Source organism: Halyomorpha halys, unplaced genomic scaffold, assembly GCF_000696795.3.
Source record: "Halyomorpha halys isolate HHAL.00 unplaced genomic scaffold, Hhal_1.1 Scaffold1751.1, whole genome shotgun sequence".
Lineage (NCBI taxonomy): Eukaryota > Metazoa > Arthropoda > Insecta > Hemiptera > Pentatomidae > Halyomorpha > Halyomorpha halys.
Window position 1 is genome coordinate 19,826 of NW_027116636.1, and position 18,242 is coordinate 38,067.

The 18,242-nt window shown below is 29.0% G+C and overlaps 2 protein-coding genes across 5 annotated transcripts; one reads left to right on the top strand and one right to left on the bottom strand.

The window, feature by feature from the left end:
* Positions 1-523: 523 nt before the first annotated feature.
* On the bottom strand, positions 524-3,720 carry Atg12 (Autophagy-related 12). 2 transcript variants are annotated; one of them, XM_014435979.3, is made up of 3 exons: positions 3,392-3,720; positions 1,035-1,168; positions 524-961 (listed from the first exon to the last, which is right to left on the bottom strand). In XM_014435979.3, the coding sequence occupies exons 1-3, from the start codon at positions 3,528-3,530 to the stop codon at positions 839-841; spliced, it is 396 nt and encodes a 131-aa protein (XP_014291465.1). In that variant the 5' UTR covers positions 3,531-3,720; the 3' UTR covers positions 524-838. The 2 variants fall into 2 exon arrangements, with proteins under 2 accessions (XP_014291465.1, XP_014291464.1); XM_014435978.3 differs by having other exon boundaries at positions 1,035-1,171; positions 3,392-3,718.
* Positions 3,721-3,824: 104 nt separating this feature from the next.
* On the top strand, positions 3,825-15,683 carry LOC106690528 (ATPase family gene 2 protein homolog A). Of its 3 annotated transcripts, none has more exons than XM_014435977.3 (10): positions 3,825-3,972; positions 5,685-5,870; positions 5,943-6,410; positions 6,484-6,596; positions 6,673-6,935; positions 8,494-8,773; positions 10,371-10,580; positions 12,430-12,687; positions 13,333-13,494; positions 15,496-15,683. In XM_014435977.3, the coding sequence occupies exons 2-10, from the start codon at positions 5,717-5,719 to the stop codon at positions 15,664-15,666; spliced, it is 2,079 nt and encodes a 692-aa protein (XP_014291463.1). In that variant the 5' UTR covers positions 3,825-3,972; positions 5,685-5,716; the 3' UTR covers positions 15,667-15,683. The 3 variants fall into 3 exon arrangements, with proteins under 3 accessions (XP_014291463.1, XP_014291462.1, XP_066909451.1); XM_014435976.2 differs by lacking the exon at positions 3,825-3,972 and adding an exon at positions 3,979-4,236; XM_067053350.1 differs by lacking the exons at positions 3,825-3,972; positions 15,496-15,683 and adding exons at positions 3,979-4,236; positions 14,581-14,885.
* The last annotated feature ends 2,559 nt before the right edge of the window (positions 15,684-18,242 follow it).

An 18,242-nucleotide genomic window follows, 5' to 3' on the forward strand; every position in this document is an offset into this window, starting at 1 on the left:
ATAATGAGGGGGAAAATTATATATTAAAAAAAAAAATAAATTATTAATGTACATGGATATAAAACACAGAAGAAATAGAGTTAAAAGAATAGATACAATAAATATAAATGATAAAGAAAGATAATATACCAAATAAATAGGGGTACAGAGGTAATTATATAATACAAAAATTAATAATAAAGTATCACTTTATTTATTACAGTTCACTCTGGCTTCTGATATTTGTCTAACAGGTACATTTTCTGTCTCGTTCATTTTCTTACGTTATTCTTATCCTCTTTTTTCACCTCTTAGTTGGTACTTTCTTTTATATTTATTTTTTTTATATTTTTATTATTTCTGTTTTCATATATTGTCTATAAGGTTTTATTATTCTTATTTCATTTCTACATTTCATAGTATATCTTTTTAATTTTTCATTGACACTTTTACTTATGCTTACACTATCTAAGTGTTTGTATCTTTTTATTAACAATCTATCTAAAATACAGATTTTTTCTGGGCAGGAACAAAGAAGAAACAATAAAAATTTTTATGTATTTATTTACACTATTTAAAAAGAAAATTGATCAATTATGGTGTTGGGAACTTATTTTAAGGCAAATTAGTGTATCAATAATACAAAACTTGTATAGATTTTGCTATGAAAACTTACCAATCACTAGCAAAGGATAAGTCACCAGCCAAGAGCATTTGATGACTTGCCTGGTAATAGCATAATTAGATAATAAGAATAAATAATAACTAAGTAAACATGTAAAAAATGCATTGTTCACCTTAACATTCTGAATATATTTTTTTAATTATTTACAGATATATTTTTTTTTTTTTTTTTTTTTTAACCCCAAGCTTGTGTTTGACAGTAATGTAAAATAAGTTTTCCATCTGTGCCGAAGCATTCATAAAGATTCCTTACAACCTGATCTGGCGAAGGTGCAAATGACTGATTAACATATAAGAACTGAAAAATACAAAATAATATATCAAATTATTGAAACAATAGAATGAAAATATATTATTTAAAGGATACAAACCAAAGATTCATTTGCATCCAATTTAAAATATTTCCTCAGAAAAGCAATAATCCATGCAATTGTTTTATCATGGTCAACAGTCCATTTCCTCCTTTTCATAATTGGAGCATTAGCAGTAGCTTTGAGAAAAATATCTACTAAAAATAACATATAGCATTAATTTCCCATTTATAAATAGATAAATTAAATTACTCATGAAAAAAATAGTAAATGAAGATTTCTATTCATTATAACCTAAATTTAAGTGCACCAATTTACTTTTGATTTGTAATCATCACTCATTTCAGATTCAACAACTTTATTGATGGAAATACTTCGTCCAACTATATTTATATTTATTAGCTAGATAAAAAAAATGAAGTGAATTATTTCAAATAACAAAAATTAAAGGTATTTTAGTGAAGAGTACACTTCCTCACTATATATTTCATGTATAAGTAAGTGAAAGAGTAAACTAAAGGATAAATTATGAGATACAGTAGGACATAGGACTAAACAGGATTGACATAAATGGGCGTAGGGAGGATTTCGCCAAGGGGGGATCAGGCCTCAGTATACATACACACACATAAAACAGAAACATTTGGTAAAAGATACCTAATACTGCATTCCAAGAAATACCCCCCGCCATTTTATTTCTACTTCATGAAATTCAATCATTACTTTTTAAATTTCTATTACCTATGATCACAATAAATTATTGAAAATGGAACAACTGAATTTAAATCGTTAATAACAAGGTTTACCAATGAAAATATAAAACAGTTTGCACTTATCTCTGATTTTTTGGACGCCACCATCTTTCTCCGCCATTACCTTCCTGGTTATAGCATGTTTCCAGAAAGAAATCATCTATCAAATAAGTTCACTATTTTCTTTCTTTTTTTTTTTTTTTATGGGTCCTCCCCTCTGCCTAGGCTCGTGTTGACATACATTACTTTTCAAATATAATACCACTTAATATCCTAACCTAAAGCTCCAGTTAATAAACAGAATACAGAGAAACTAACACCAAATTGAAAAATTGGGGGTTATAAAATATGATAGAGATAATAAATGCTACTGAACAATGCGTAAAAGACTGAAAAAACATTAAGTTACTGCAATCTTCCTTTTACACCAAACTAACTTTTGAAAGTGTAATATCACAAATAATAAGGGTGAAGTGAGACAATTTTATTTTTCGGTGATGATGATTAAAACGTTTACCAATTTATACTACACTGGTTCAAACCACTATAGTGTGTCACCATTAATGACCAATTACATTGTATTTTTCAAAAGAATTTTAAAAATTTTGGTTTGAAAGATAGTAAAAATTCAGTCAGAGATTAGAAACGAAGTGTAAATTCTGAGAATAACAATGGTCTGTTAAATACCATATCAACAAATGACAAAAATAAATGTTAGGTGACCCTGCACAAACATGTTTTTCAATTTTTTTAAATGTTACAAGTATCACTGTGAGACGAGATGTGTCAAATCTGAATAAAAACTGATCCAGTAGTTTTTGAGGGAAGCTGCAAACGACAAACGGGCTGATTTTTTTCTATTTTACTTCTGGCTCCTATTAATTTATAACCAGAAATTTATCATACATCCTATTGAAATGTATAACCAGAAATTTAGAGGGAAAGGGGGCTAAAATATATATATATCTTTCTTTTTTTATCAATTATAATTGACCATTATCGAAAATAGTGAAGTGATTAAATCATAATATCAAACATATTAGGAATTAGGAAATGAAAAGAAATATTTATATGATATTCAGTTTCATCAACATCAAATTATTCAAAAACTTGGTATACTCAAAAGGAATTTAGGATCTCAAAAAATACTTGTACATGTCCAAATTTCCTTGGATTTATTCTCACAGTAATTGTAAATCATCAGCATACGATTTACAATTATCTGCATCCTTCTTGATTTTTCAGAAGCTCTGAATTTGTTTTAACTTTGCCGTAAGATACAAGTACGAAGATTATGCCTCAGGCAAAAATGTGAATTTTTTTTTCATATTCATTATTACCACAGTTGTTAGGGAGATCATACATTATACAGCTATATACTTAAAGCGTAATTAACTCAGAAATATGACTTTCTAAGGAAATCACACTTTCATCATTGAGCATGGAAACAAACATGAAAAAATGTTGTTTTATTTATATTTTACACTTGGCACAATGACATTAGAACTGAAATTCACAACATACCAAAACATTACAGATTAAGATATGATACAGATGTAAGTTAAATAAGAAAAGGGTTTCAGAGCATTCATATAAGGAAAAGGAAAAGTTCATCAATGACATGAACTTATTTATGTAATTTATTAATTACATGTTTTAACAAACCTTTGTTCTTTTTTGGTACAGTACTATCTCCACCTTGTGATGTAATGCCAATATTTTCAGAATTTTCACTAGAAGCATCGACATCTTTTGGGTTGTCAGATGGATCATTAATTCCTTCTTTAGTTTCAGATTCTGACATTTTCAAAAATGAGAAAACAAAAGTATGAAATATTTATTATGTTTAAAGCAAGATACCAAAACCAAGGTTGCAACAAAGAGTTTGTAAAAACGGCGGGATATTAGAGAAAAAGGTATTCTCACTAAAAAGCCATGTAAAGTGTTAACAGACTCTTAAATCATTTACTGATATAACAACAAATACAACCTACCTGATATAACGTGCAAACTTAGGATTAATCTAATTAGTAATTAATCGATTCTAACGACATTAATAAATATGTCTTATTAACTCGTTATGAGTTAAATTAAATAGAGCGTACAAAATTATAAATAATTTTTAGTTTAAAGGAAGTATGATTTCGTTTCCCTTTGCAGCAATCTATGGAAAATATTTAAAATGCAATTTCTTTAAATCGATCATGGTATAGTTTGGAGTTTATTTCAAACGAGGAAGGTTTTCTGTAAGTTTTGGTTATAAACTGTCAGTTGAATTATTTCTAATTTTCAGTGAAGGTAATTTAAAAGACGTTAAGGCATTAAAATGCCTCCTAAGTCAAAAAAAAATCAGTCATTATGGCATAAATGTGAAAATTGTTCATATATATTGAATTATAAGGATTTAGACATCCACATTGAATATTGTCAACAATCGAACTCGGAAAGGCCTTATGGTTTTATTGACAACTTTGTCCTGTATAGTTTTATTGATGATTTTAGTTCCAAAGGTATTTTATTATATTCCTTTATTTAAAAAAAATTAAATTTATTCAAATTTTATAAAATATTTTGCCTTGTTCATCTATCTAATAGAGTTATATTTTATTTTTTAGACCTGTTAATGAATGTATGTATTTAGCAATAGTGGGTAAATGTATGGTTGTGTCAAGTTAGGTTCCCATTAAAAATTTTAATTTATTTTAACAACTTTGTAGTGTCTTATTTCTTTTACTTGCATTTTATTGTATATGTGAGTTCTTCGCATTATATTGCTTACTTTTGTAAAATGTAGAACTTATCACAAAAATTAAATTTTAAATCAAGTATTCTAGTCATGATAAGGCTGTTTGCAATGTATGAAAAACTGCAATGTGTCTCCTTCACTTCAAGGATCCTCACTTACTGATTGCTCCACTCATACCCGTAGAAGTCTGCGAACCACTTGAAACATGTGTAGCCCACTCCTGACTTGGGCCGATAAGAGCGCTCTCCTCTGAAAATATTTGAAAATTAGTTTGGTTATAAGTGCATTTTGAGTTAGTTTTATTGTACATTTGCCTGTTAATGATGTTTCACCTAAGCATCAGGAAAATTAATTGTAACAATAAATTCTCACAAAAATATATGTGAACAGACCCTCCCGCAGCCCCCTTTAAAGCTCTCGTGGACCACCAGTTGGGAACTACTGCTAAGGCTGAATCATAAGTGATGCCATACACAGTGACACATATAGAATTTTGTTTAATTTACTGTTAATATTTTTAATCAGTGGAAAGGTAAAAGATTGTAACCCTCAATTTGATGAAAATCAGTTCTATACAATAATTTTAGAGGTGCTATCCTCCATTGGTTAAAGGTTGTAGAGGTTGCTGGAAGGGAAATAAGGTGATGGTTCACTTCATGACACTGTGGTTGTCATGGACTCACTGACACTATTGACATTTACAAGTCATTTGATCCTATTAATTGTTAGTTCCAATCTGATACCATAATATAATTAATATTTTTGCACATTGAAAATGTTATTAACTGAAAAGGATCCATTGGTGATTTGCTCATTGTTTGAGTTGAAAGCTGAGATCAAATTAAAGCAGTAATTTAATATCTAAATAAAGTTGTATTTAAGTGATCGATCAACTATAAAAAAGGTGAATTCAACGTATTGGATATTTTCGGATTTTCATCTTTTTACTGTTATAATATTCATTGATACTAATTAATATAGACTAGTACAATACAAAATATACTCTCTTGAAAATTGTTATATTCGCTTTTTTTATAGAATACTGAAGATATAAGGAGGCAATTAAAATAGACCAAATCATTTCGCTTCGTATTGGGTATCAATTACAGATTAGAGAAAAACAATCAGTAAAAATTAATAAATTGTGCCTAATTCATCAACATTTAAAATAATAAGCTACTGATTGTTTTGTGTTTATTTTTTGCCATATAGAGATACTACCTCCAAGTTGTGACAATTATGCCATGGATCTTGTATTTTTATCTCAATCTGCTATGCAACTTTGTGGGTTCTCAATTGGATACCCTCTTCTTGTTGAAACCTCTCAATATACTACTGTTTTAAAAGCTTGGCCTACTGTTGAAGGTAGTTTAACAAGTGTCGGAATGTGCATTGAAGGTTGGTTACAAATCATTAATATTACTTAAGATTCATATTTATAGAATTTAATGGTTATATTCACCCTTTCAGATATGGAAATGAGATCAGGATTGAAACTGGATTCTAATCGAGTCAAAGTTTCAAAGTTACCAGTGAAGCCTTTAATTGCTAATGAAGTTTATTTTAATATTGTACTAATCAATGATGATGACATTCCTAATATTGAATCTGAAATTCCTCATTTATCTTATCGATTCAAGGATAAAGTACTACATAGTAATATGTTTTTAATGATACCATTTTATGGAAAGAAGGTAAAATTAAAAATTAATAAAGTTTATCACATAGAAGAGGATATTGCCTACAGTTTTCAACAAATGAACTTAAATATTGTTTTTTATACTATAACAGAAAACACTGTTTGGATTAATGAAGAAATAAAAAAAGAAGTAAAAACTAAAGAAATAAATCCGTTGAAAATTGGAGGATATGATTCTTTGATTAATGAATTGACTCAGAATATTCATTATACTTTAAAGCAGAAGTTTAATTGCAAAGGTATTTTAAAAAACTATGTTTCTATTAAGTTTATTTAAAATGTATTTTTGTAAATAAGCTGCTATTGTCCTAGAGCAATTCTGTTCCCCTTACTGTGTTCTGCTTTATGGTCAGAGTGGCTCAGGAAAGTCATACATTGCTCAATATCTTACTAATATTACCCAGAAGCCCTGCATTAATATTCAGGTATTTTATTGGCTTATACGATCTTCCTATAATTAATATATTTATACTAATACATATTTCGTATTTCATGTTAAAGGGTTCAGAATTATTTAGCAAGTTTTATGGAGAAACTGAAAATCGTCTAAGAATGATATTTCAAGAGATTAAATCAAAAGTACCCTGTGTTGTTTTAATGGACAATATTGAAACTCTTGGCTCTAAAAAAGGAAGTGATCAGGAGAGAAGAGTTTTATCTACTCTTTTAAGCTTATTCGATTCTATACGCTCCCTCCCTGTTGTAATCATTGCAACAACAGTTGATCCTGATTTATTAGATCCTGCCCTTAGAAGACCTGGAAGGTAATTTTATTATTTAGCATTCAGGCTTTCATTAAGTTCTATATGTTTAAATTGATTCATTATGGTCATACAAATTTATTAAATGGAAATAAGAATCTCTTAGATATATTTATTTCAATGTTTTTATATATCAAATTGCCTAGAAAATGCCATGTATTTTGTTATATTATTCTTGTCCCTTTCAAGATATTTCAGGTAGTTGATTTATATTGCAACTATATCACTCATTGTTGTATGAATTCTTTGTGTTCTTTGCTCTAAACACATTTGATACCGCTTGCACATCAAGTGTGAAATTGATTTCTGAGGCTATGAGACTGATTGCACACCGTGTGTACAATAAAAATGATGAACATTTATCAGTTATTCTGAGTAATAACTTTTTTTTTGTTTTTATAGTATTTGTTAAGTATATTAAAACCAAATTTGGCATTGGTTTTATTGCGTACCAAAAAAACAAAAAACAAATATTTATCAATTTTAATGATAAGTTTTTATTTTACTATATATATAAATAATTGACCATATTATTTCAAATCCTGGAGAAGATGGTAGGGTTGCAGTCAAAAGAAACAAAAATAGTTTTAGTAATTTTTTATTTTTCATCATATTTTTATATCGCATTCTTATATACACAATGTATTTTAAATAAAACCATTAACGGTTGTTCCCCTCTACTTTGTATACTTTCAATTTTCTGTCTTAAATATCGAAAACTTAAATAGGTAGGTGGCCCTGATTTGTTCTTTACTCATTTATTATTATCATTGATTTTATTTTTATTTATCCTTTCTTGACCTTTATTTAATCTCAACTTATCTTCTTTATTTTCTACCTTTTAGTTTGTTAAATTTTGTTTTCTCATATCTACTTTTCTGGAAGATTGCTGATTGACCGTGTGTATTAATAAATGGAATATGGTTTGGGTCCGGTCAAATTAAACTCAAATAGTAAAATTTTGTTCTATTTTTAATTTTATAAAAATATTACTATTTGAGTTTAATTTGACCGCACCCAAACCATATTCCATTTATATCTACTTACTATACTATACTACTAATACTATTTTATTTCTTCTTTTCTTTCATTTGTATATAATTTTCTTTTCACACATTTTTACATTATTTTAACTCTACATTAATTTACCTTTTCATATCTTATGATCCTACTATGTCAAAATATTTTTAGTTGTTTTTGTATCTTTTTAGCCCTGATGAAGCTCTACAAAGTAAGGCAAAACGTCGGCAAATAAATAGTTCTTAATTATTTTTGTTTCTTTTGGCCGCGAATTCACTTACAAATTGAGTGGTTCCTTAGTAAACAATTTGTTTTATTGAAAATGAACAATACAAAGAAAAAAAATTCACTCCTGGGGACCGTATTTGAAAAAAAATTTCTCTGCTGTCTCGAATGGGTTAAGATAGATGAATTAATTGAACTGTCAAATTTAAATATCGCAAATAATTTGCATACAAAGATTTTTCTATATTTTATGGTCCTATAATTAAAATTGAAATAATAATTAAATAAAGTAGTAAACTACTTATAAATCTTTCAGATTAGAGACTGAAATTGAAATCAACATTCCTGACAAAGTTGATCGCTTTAAAATACTGAAAAGTTTAATCCCTGATGTTGAACATGTATCTAAATTAGAAGAGATCGCTGAACATTGCCATGGATATGTTGCTGCTGATTTAGTTTCATTAGTTGATAAGACATTATCAAAAGCTTTAATGAACACATCAGAAAGAAATATTTCTGCCGAAGATTTGATATGGGCGTTCACTCAAGTGAGACCATCAGCGATGCGGGAACTTCAAGTCCATGTTCCAGCTGTATGTGTCCTAAATAAAATATTAATTAATTTATTATTCAATGATATTTTAAAAGATGAAGTATGCACTAGTCTAAAGGTTATCTGCTCTGAGCCATAGATGTAAGATCTTAGAGGTAAGCTGAGACTGGTATTGGTGGTGGAACTAGTCCAGCAAGTGGACCGAGTGGTCTTTTTACCAACCCGTTATAGCTACCTGAGGTTTCCTGTACTACCAGAGTGAGAGTGTCAAGAATCATTGCTCGGGACCACTAAAAAATAAATATTAATTGTCCAAGGTGGGAATTGATATATTTATATATAAATTAACGTAAGAAAAGATAAAAAAAAAAAATATTTAAAATATAGAAAATGTTATAATTCATCGCTTTCTATGAAAAGTGAGCCTTTTAGATTTGTTTTTGCCAAACCCTAACTACCTAGACGTCATTGTCTATTACTGACCAAAATAGAATTGTAAATATTCACATATAGGGACCACTGGAAAATCCTCATCCCAACATGTTCAGCCATTACAGCCACAGACTTAGGTTGGAGAACTGTGTCAGTTTTTAGCTTGTGGTAAGGAAGGGGAGAGTCTCAGAGTGCCCAGTGTGTGTTTGACTCCTACCTGAGTTGATAAACATTGATTTTAGGACAGTGCTGATAAATGAATCTTAATATTCCTACTCAGGCTAGTTGCGGATGACATCCTCTTATTAGCTATTAGGATTTGGTTAAAAGGACCCAAAAAGCACATTTTCCAAACTTTTTTCCCACTCAAATGCTAATACCAATAGCTCTGAGCTTTTATTTTTAGATATAGACAAGGTTCATGCCAGGGTAGGTATGTAGGCAATGGTCATTAGTGATGTAAGCACCACACCACCAGGTTCACTGAGCTTTGTTATTTTATTCCGTAGGTTTCAATTATTATTTTTTATTTAAATTATCGATTAGAGATGTAAAGATTGTTTAAGATTACAGCTACTGGTAACTCTTGTAAAGCAGAATGTAGAAAGTGATGAATCATAGCATTTTCTTTATTTTACATTAAATTAAGAGCCTAGTTAACAATCCATGTTATTTTCGTAAAATGAAGTAGTTTATCCTTGAAGTAGAGGAGCTATTCATCAGAAATGTCAGCTGTAATAATTAATGCAGTAATTGTTGACCTATATTATGAATAATTGCTCTTCTCCCAAAAAAAGTTATTGTTAATTTTTTAATCAAGTATTGTTTATTCTATCTATGGTATACTATTTACCTATGAAAAATACAATATCTAAGTTTTATATATTTTTCATCAAGATTTTGACAAATAATCAGAAACGTTTATTAATTTATAGATTAATGTCTGCAGAAGCAACCTTACTAAAAATACTTCTAAAAACTAATAGATCTAAATATCGGTGTCGAACTTTACACTTAAAGCCTTCTGATCTCATTGGGACCTATGTGATTTTCTTAAATAATTATAATAGTTGTCACAGAAAATTAATATTAATGTAGAAAGAATATATATTGATGTAACGCAAAACAAAAGTTTCCTGAAGTCTGCTGTATTTATATTAATTATTCAATTCTCATTTTCTATTTGTGGTTATATTTTGGTTTAGGTGAAATGGAGTGACATTGGAGGTGGACAGGAAGTTAGATTGAAATTAGAACAAGCTGTGGAGTGGCCACTAAAACATGGTGAAAGTCTTAAAAGGCTTGGTATAAAAGCTCCCAAAGGAGTTCTTCTCTACGGACCACCAGGCTGCTCTAAAACTTTGCTAGCTAAAGCTTTGGCTACAGAAACCAATCTTAATTTTATTTCTATAAAGGTTTATTTATTTATGATTTTTTATACATCAATATTTTCTTTATAAAACATAGTAGCGTTAAAGTTATAAGTTGCATGAATATTCATTCCTGTCGTAATCATGTGTATTCTTGGATAAAACAATACTAATAATCTATTAGGTAATTTCTATAAAGTTCTGATAATTGTTTTGAATATACCTTGTAGTTTTTAATGAAGTTTTAATCTTTTACCTTTCATTGGTTCTGAGATTTCAATTTTTTCGGAGTTATTCTTTCTTTTTTTTTTTGAACAATTTATCAATCTTTTATACAATTAAAGGTAGAGAAGCTTTATTCATGCTGGAAGTAAAAAAAATTATATCCTCACTATTAAAAATTTTCACTCCTGCTTTATGTTTTAGATATCAAGGAACCAATTTTGGTTTGGTTCCATGCCTATCTGTAGTAAAATAGGGCTGTTCAATTGATTTTGAGGGATTTTGCAGGTTGATATCTAATTAGTACATTGAATTTTATCAGATTTCATCTACTTCTTTCAGTTTCCTATATTTATATATATTTTTTATTATATATCTATATTTTGAAAAAACCTCCTTGGCCCAAATTTATAAGAAAGTTGGGGATTGTTTAAAACAGATTTAATATCAATTTCATCCACAGCTTTTGCTAATACATGCGAAAAACGTCTTTTTGGATACACCTACATTTCAACAATGCCATTCCATAGACATTGTTCTCTAATGACAAATCCTTAACCTTCAAATATAGATATTTACCAACCCAATAGTAATTTCTATAAAAAGGATGTCTTTTAGTTAAGGAAATTTTCATAGAAGATGGGAGGATATTAATTAGCTATAATGAACCCAGTACAGCCATTCCTGTCCCGCATTTATATTTTGCTTTGTGATTTACATCAAGATAACCTTTTCAAGGAATAATTTGAAAATTTTAAAGTATACACTTTCTGAGAAAATTAAAATTTAATTTTTAAACTAGGTTTTGCATATGGAAGAGCATGAAATATAATAATAAAATGACACCTATCCCTAGACTCATATCTCTGTGGCTAAATTAGGAAAGCTTTTGCAGAAATTCCAAAACATGTTCTCTGTTTTTGAACCCATTTATGAGGGCCTAACAGCTCTGTAATTCAAAAACTAGTGGACATATCTCAACAAAATTTCATATTTTCCAAATCTATACCTATACAACATCTATTTGAAATTTGAAGAAAATCTGAGATGATTAGGTTCATAGGTGAATTGATTTGACATGGAATGTCTCATTAATATTAGTTAATATAATCTTCTTTCCTCTTATTTATAATTCAATTAAAGCGGTTAGGAAACTATCGAAAATAGCAAAAGCTACATTAATAAATTTCCAGTGAACTACTCATTCTAGTAAAATTCTTATCCCCCCCTCCTGTAATTTTGGTTTCAATATGGTAAAGTTTAGATTTCTGTGAAAATTTTCCAATACTTTCCAGGAGTGGAATAAAGGTAGATTCAGGTTTAAAAAAAAATCTTAATAATTTTAATTGAATTTTTAATTTGAGAAAAGAATGTATTAATGCAAAAATAATTGTGATAATATCATAATTAAATGTTATACATCTTTGTAAAATAATAACTCTATATTTCTCAAAACCAAAAATCAAAAACTTTAACTTTTGTATTTTTGAATCAGAAGTAACAAAATCTTTATTTGTAAAGCTAAAAAACCTCAAAAACACATTTTAAATAAACTTAATAGAAACATAGTTTTTTTAAATACCTTTGCAATTAAACTTCTGCCTTAAAAAAATTAACCTTAATCTTGAGGACATCAAATCTTGGTTTAATTTATTTATTTATTTCATTTTAGGGATCAGATATTTTTTCCAAATGGGTTGGTGAATCAGAAAAAGCATTGCGTGATTTGTTTCGTAGTGCTAGAAAGGTGGCTCCAGCGATTATCTTTCTGGATGAAATTGATGCTTTGGGAGCTAATCGAGGGAGCTCCATGGGCAATACAGTCCATGAAAGAGTTCTGTCTCAACTCCTAACTGAGATGGATGGAGTTAACCCTCTAGATGGTGTTGTTATCGTTGCTGCCACCAATCGACCTGATTGTATTGATAAGGTGAAAACATTAAACATATTAATCAGTTATCTATTACTAATACCTCTATAGTTGTTTCTATTACAAGATTTATTTTAGTTTGATGAATTTAAAAATTAAAAAAAAAAAAAGACTGCCAAACAACTTTTTTCCCAACTTTATCAGTAGTCAAATCTGTGTTTTGGGCATAGCACCTATAACCATTAATCCTATTTTGATTCAGAATATAAAAGAAGAAAAAAAATCATTTCATCAAAAAAATCTAGTGCTAAATATTAAGCTGCTGTTTTGAAACTGGAATTTCATAGGCACTATCTAAATAGGAAAGTAAAATATCAAAAATTCTTGATATTTCACAGACTCATGGTAGAGGAACATGCTTCACCATCAGCATTCAATGTGTTAAAACTAGTGAATTATAGGCCTAATTGAAGGAGTATTAATGCATTAGCTTTTACATCTTTCAGCATTATGTTTGTTAAAAATCATCCTGAATATAATATTAACTTAAATAATTCTGTTTTTAACTTTTTTACAATACTTTTGGTTATTAAAACATAATACTGTATTTATTAACTATATTAGTTTCCCTCTCTATTGATAGTTTTTCCAGCTCTATTGTCTAGTTAAATTATTGTTAAATATATTTTTTATGAATTTTTCTAGGCTCTTCTACGCCCTGGGCGATTAGATAGATTAATATATGTTCCTCTTCCTGATTATGAAACCCGTATGCAAATCCTAAAAATACAATTTGAAAAAGTTCCAACAAGGAATGTTTTGATCGAGGAAATTGCAAAAAGAACTGAGGGTTATTCTGGAGCTGAGGTATTTGTTTTCTTGTTTTTTTTAATATATAATTAAGTATTAAGGTTCAATGTCAACAAATTTTAGTTTTTTTTTCAAGAGGTGGCAGCACTTAGAAAGCAAATTTACTTTTCATCTCATTTATTGATGGAATCATAAATTTCTAATATGTAAATGGATTTATCATCTAAAACCCCATTTAAATTCATGCTAATTGGTTTATTAATATTTTGGCATTTAAAAAAATATTTTTATTAATATTGGTGAATTAAAAATTCAGGTTATAGCAAATAAAAAAATCCTGGGCAAACAGAGTCATTTTTGGTTGCACATGATGATCGAATATCAAAAAGCATAGTATAACAATTAAAAGCCAAGATTTGTGGTTAGTACTTATACCAGGAGGAAGGGAAGTGTACCTTCCCCCCCCCCCACTTCGCTTGCCATCCTAGAGCTCCAACTCATATTTGATTGACCTACGTATTTCTAAATATTTCTGATATTTCTTTTTTTTTTCTATTATATCAAAGAGAAACAGTGGTTTAAAAAGCCCTAAATTATTTTAATGAATACAAAATTTACCATAAAACAGGTATATTTTTGTTTTGGGTAAATTCTGATTTCTTAATCAAAATTTTTACTGCTAAGTTCAGCTTAATATACCAGTGTTATCAGAATATTATTTCAGATTATTTTTTTCATTTTTAGAGAAAGAAAAGAAAGAAAGAAATAGGTATTTTATCGACGAAAAGTTATTCATTCTGAACAATGAGCTTATGAATTAAAATTATCATAAGCATATTTAAATTTTTTGTGTACATGAGTATCAAACAATAGAATGTATCTTATATAAAAAACAAAATGGCTTGAGAATTAAATTCCCATAAAAATTAGTTATCACAATTGAGAATCATTAATCATAAGGGTTTGTCATTATGATCTCACAAATTGTCATGAATGAATGAATCTTATGAGCACTTTTTTTTATTGTTGTTATTGTGATTCCAAAATAATTCTTATTTATTGATATGATAAATAAAATATTTAATTTGTTTACGTAAAAATTCATAAATTTTTTTTTTTTATTTCATCTGCATTTTTTTTCAGTTTTCCAAGCTTTTTCTCGGATTCCCTGACTTGTCCTGAGAAAAATAAAAACCCAGAATTTTCCCTGTTTTCCAGCTCTAAACAATCCTGGATACTTCCATGAAATATAGGTTTCACTTTTGCATCCCCTTTTCCATTGTTTCTCCTAATTAATTACAAAAGACAAGTAACTTAGTTGTTGAGTTTTATCGAAAGTGTACATTTAGGAATAATATTTGTACTTCTACAATTTATTCTAAGACATTTTCACTTACAATAAATTTAAAGAATTATTTATTTCTTCTTCTATTTCTTAGTTTGTGAAAGTGTGAAACAGCCAATAGTTTTGAATAATTTAAAAACATTCAATCAAAATGATTAAAAAAATTAAAACAGCCATTAAGTCAAAATCTCATGATCCATGAAAATTTAATAAACATAAAAACTAGTTTCAAAAATAGTGTAATAAATAATAGCAGAAAGCTAATTACAATGTTACTTTTGACTCTTCACAAATTCAGGTATTCATATGAGACAGTTAGTTTTTGTAGCATAGGGTTGCTGTTCAAGCTGGTAATCATCTCATTCCCATCCACTTGTAAATAAAATGATATTTTTGTTTTTTCTTTCCCTATATATATGGAAGAATTATGCAAGATGTCTTATTGGTTACAGTGAACGGTTATGCAAGTGGTTCTAACCCAATATTTAAAAAAAAAAAAGTTGTATTTCGTATATTCAGTTGATGGATTTAGAACCCAATTAGCTTGAATTCTATATTTAAAAATCACAAAATGCCCTGTATAGATTGAAAATCAGACTATTCATTCTGAAGAAAAGCAAAACGTATATTCTACCAATTTTGGTGTGTCCCAGTTAGTTGAAATTTCGCCTTAAATTTTATACATGTTAAATTGTTTTTTTTTTGTTATTCAGGTTGTTGCAGTTTGCACAGAAGCAGCCCTGGCTGCTTTGCAAGAAGAAATGAATGCTGAACATGTTCAGATGTCTCATTTTGAATTTGCTTTATCTTGTGTTACTGCCAGGACACCACAGTCATTATTAAATTTGTATGAAGATTATAGAAAAAAAGCTGGTCCCCTGTAAATAAATGAATTAAAAATATATAACTGTATTTCTTACACCTTATTTCTTACATCAGAAAGATATTTTTCCTCAGAGATTCTCAATTCCTTCATTTGATTCTATGTTCTAAATGGTGAATTCTTATATATTCTGGAATCACAATCCTTGGCATAGTTTTCTATATGAATATAGGTGAAATGGTAATCTGAATCTGCTATAGCCATTAATATTATAGATGAACAACATCTAAAGTTGAAGTAAATTGAATTAGGTATAATGGCTATTGTTATATGTTTCGCATCAATTGCTCCAATTCAGTTTGGAAAATTTTGCTCAATGTTCTGATTGATTTTTTTCTATTGGTACTTAGTTGGTGCAGATATGCATTTATGACAAAAAGAGACCAGATAGCAACTTACACAGTGCAAACTATCTTGCTTATAATTGTAATACTGACCTTATAGTGTAGTGTATATTATCAATCTACAACTACTTGCAAGATGTCTGAAACACAACCAATTTGATACTCTTAGAAGAAATACCAATATTCATTCAATAGTATCTATTCAATATTTCTGAAAATATATTTAAATTTTTAATAAAAACAATCATAATCATAAAGATATATTAAAAAAACCAACTTTAAATACCCATTTTTTTTAGAAATCATAATTTTATGATACCAATCATTGTTACAGTTTTGAACATTTTTTTCATAGAATCAGTGAAGAAGGGGGTGAACATTTCGGATTTGTTTAAGATTTGTCTTTTAAGAAAAGACAAAATTAAAGAGATTTAGAAGTCCATAACTTAGGTACTTGATCCATAGCTAAAATAAATAAAAAATGCTCAAGAATGCCTTTGTCAAAGCAGTTTTTTTGTTTATGTTGAACAGGCTAAAGACATTAGTTTAATTACTGTCACTATTCTTGCTTGTGCAAAGAAAGATGATTTAAATTTTATAAAATACATTTGTTAAAAGTAAAAGGCAGGCAATGAACTGCTTCATGCAATTAAAGAAAAGCCTGACTGACATCTTTCATTTTTCAAAGGAAGGGAGAAATTTTGATGAGGAATAGATTATCTAGTTCCAATTAGATGTTTTGCAATCAATAGTTGCATTAAACCAAGCAAAAAAAAACTGCAAACGTATTTATCCAACTACAGGGTTTCTTCATTCTGATCAATATTAAGCTTGGACAGGAAGCCAGGTGCATCCTAACACCACTCCACAGCCGCCGGCTGCACTAAATATAACCTGACTTCAATTCAGTACGATATATTTTTTAAACGTATTTTTTCTTTCATTATTATTATTATCCTGTGTTTTAAAAGTATTTACTCTATTTTTTCGCTATAAACTCAAGAGGAATTGTACATTATGATGGATCTTTAGGAATGCAAGTGCATCCAAGCATAACTCAGCAAACGCCTGCTGCAACTCCACAATATAGCTGCCTCCAGTTGAGCATGGTACATTATTTACTAATAATTTTTTTTCATTATTAAAAATATTTTCATGATTATTTATTTTTTTTTTTTTATCATAGACTTGAAGAAAATAGGACATAATTTCCAAGCACCTGTAGGAAGCCAGTGCATCGCTACACTCCAGTCACCAGCTGCCTCCAGTTGAGCTTCGAATATTTTTTCCCTTAATAATTGTTATTTTAATGTGTTTTTTACAATAGAATCAATAAGACCTTCATTACTATGAAACCGTGAGACATCAATTGTCAGTACCAACAATGAAATCCTTTAATAAACCATCTAATAATCTTTATGAGATAATAATGACTTCGCTGACCAATCATGTTTGTCTTTCTATTTGTTCTGTTTCTTCTTACAATTTTCATTCTTTCTTTTTATACCTGTACTTTTTAGAAAAGGTTTTTATTCAAAGATTTATGTTTCTATTTACAGTTTTATTCTTTTTAATAGAGTTTTGCAAAGATTCAGATGAATCAGGATTCACCCATCGCAGTTTTCTTATTTCCTTTGTTTTAATTGCCTATACAACAAGAAGACTGCCATGAGTTGTCTGTGCCCCTGAAGTGAGCTGAATATCTACAGAACTAGTCCAAAATCGGAAGCAGTCGGGATCGCCCAACTGGTCACGATCGCACTCAAACAAAGCCCTCTTGCGATCAATTTCGTAAATTATTAGTTAAACTGTTATATTCCGCTTAAGACTCATTTCCGCATGAAAAATACATGTTGATCAAGTAAATCCTGATAGTATGACAGCAAATGTCAGATATAGGATGCTAGCTGCGACATCTGTCACTATCTCCTTCACCATAAAACCTGTTATTTACAATGCATTCCTATCACAATCCATTAAATCCCTTGGTTTGTGTATTTTTGGTCTTAAATTCTTTTCATTTTTTTACGATTTAATTGGTCCAGTTGCTCTGAGTACGTAATATTTATTGATACTAATTTGTCTACAGTATTTGTTTTTTTATTACCCCCTGGCTGGTTATTTTTGACATCAAGAGGTTACCAACCTATCTTAACCATGTTGGTAGTGTCAAGTTTTTCAGTCCGTGGGACTGCCACGAAATAAAAGTCAACATCCCCAGACCGGATTCGAA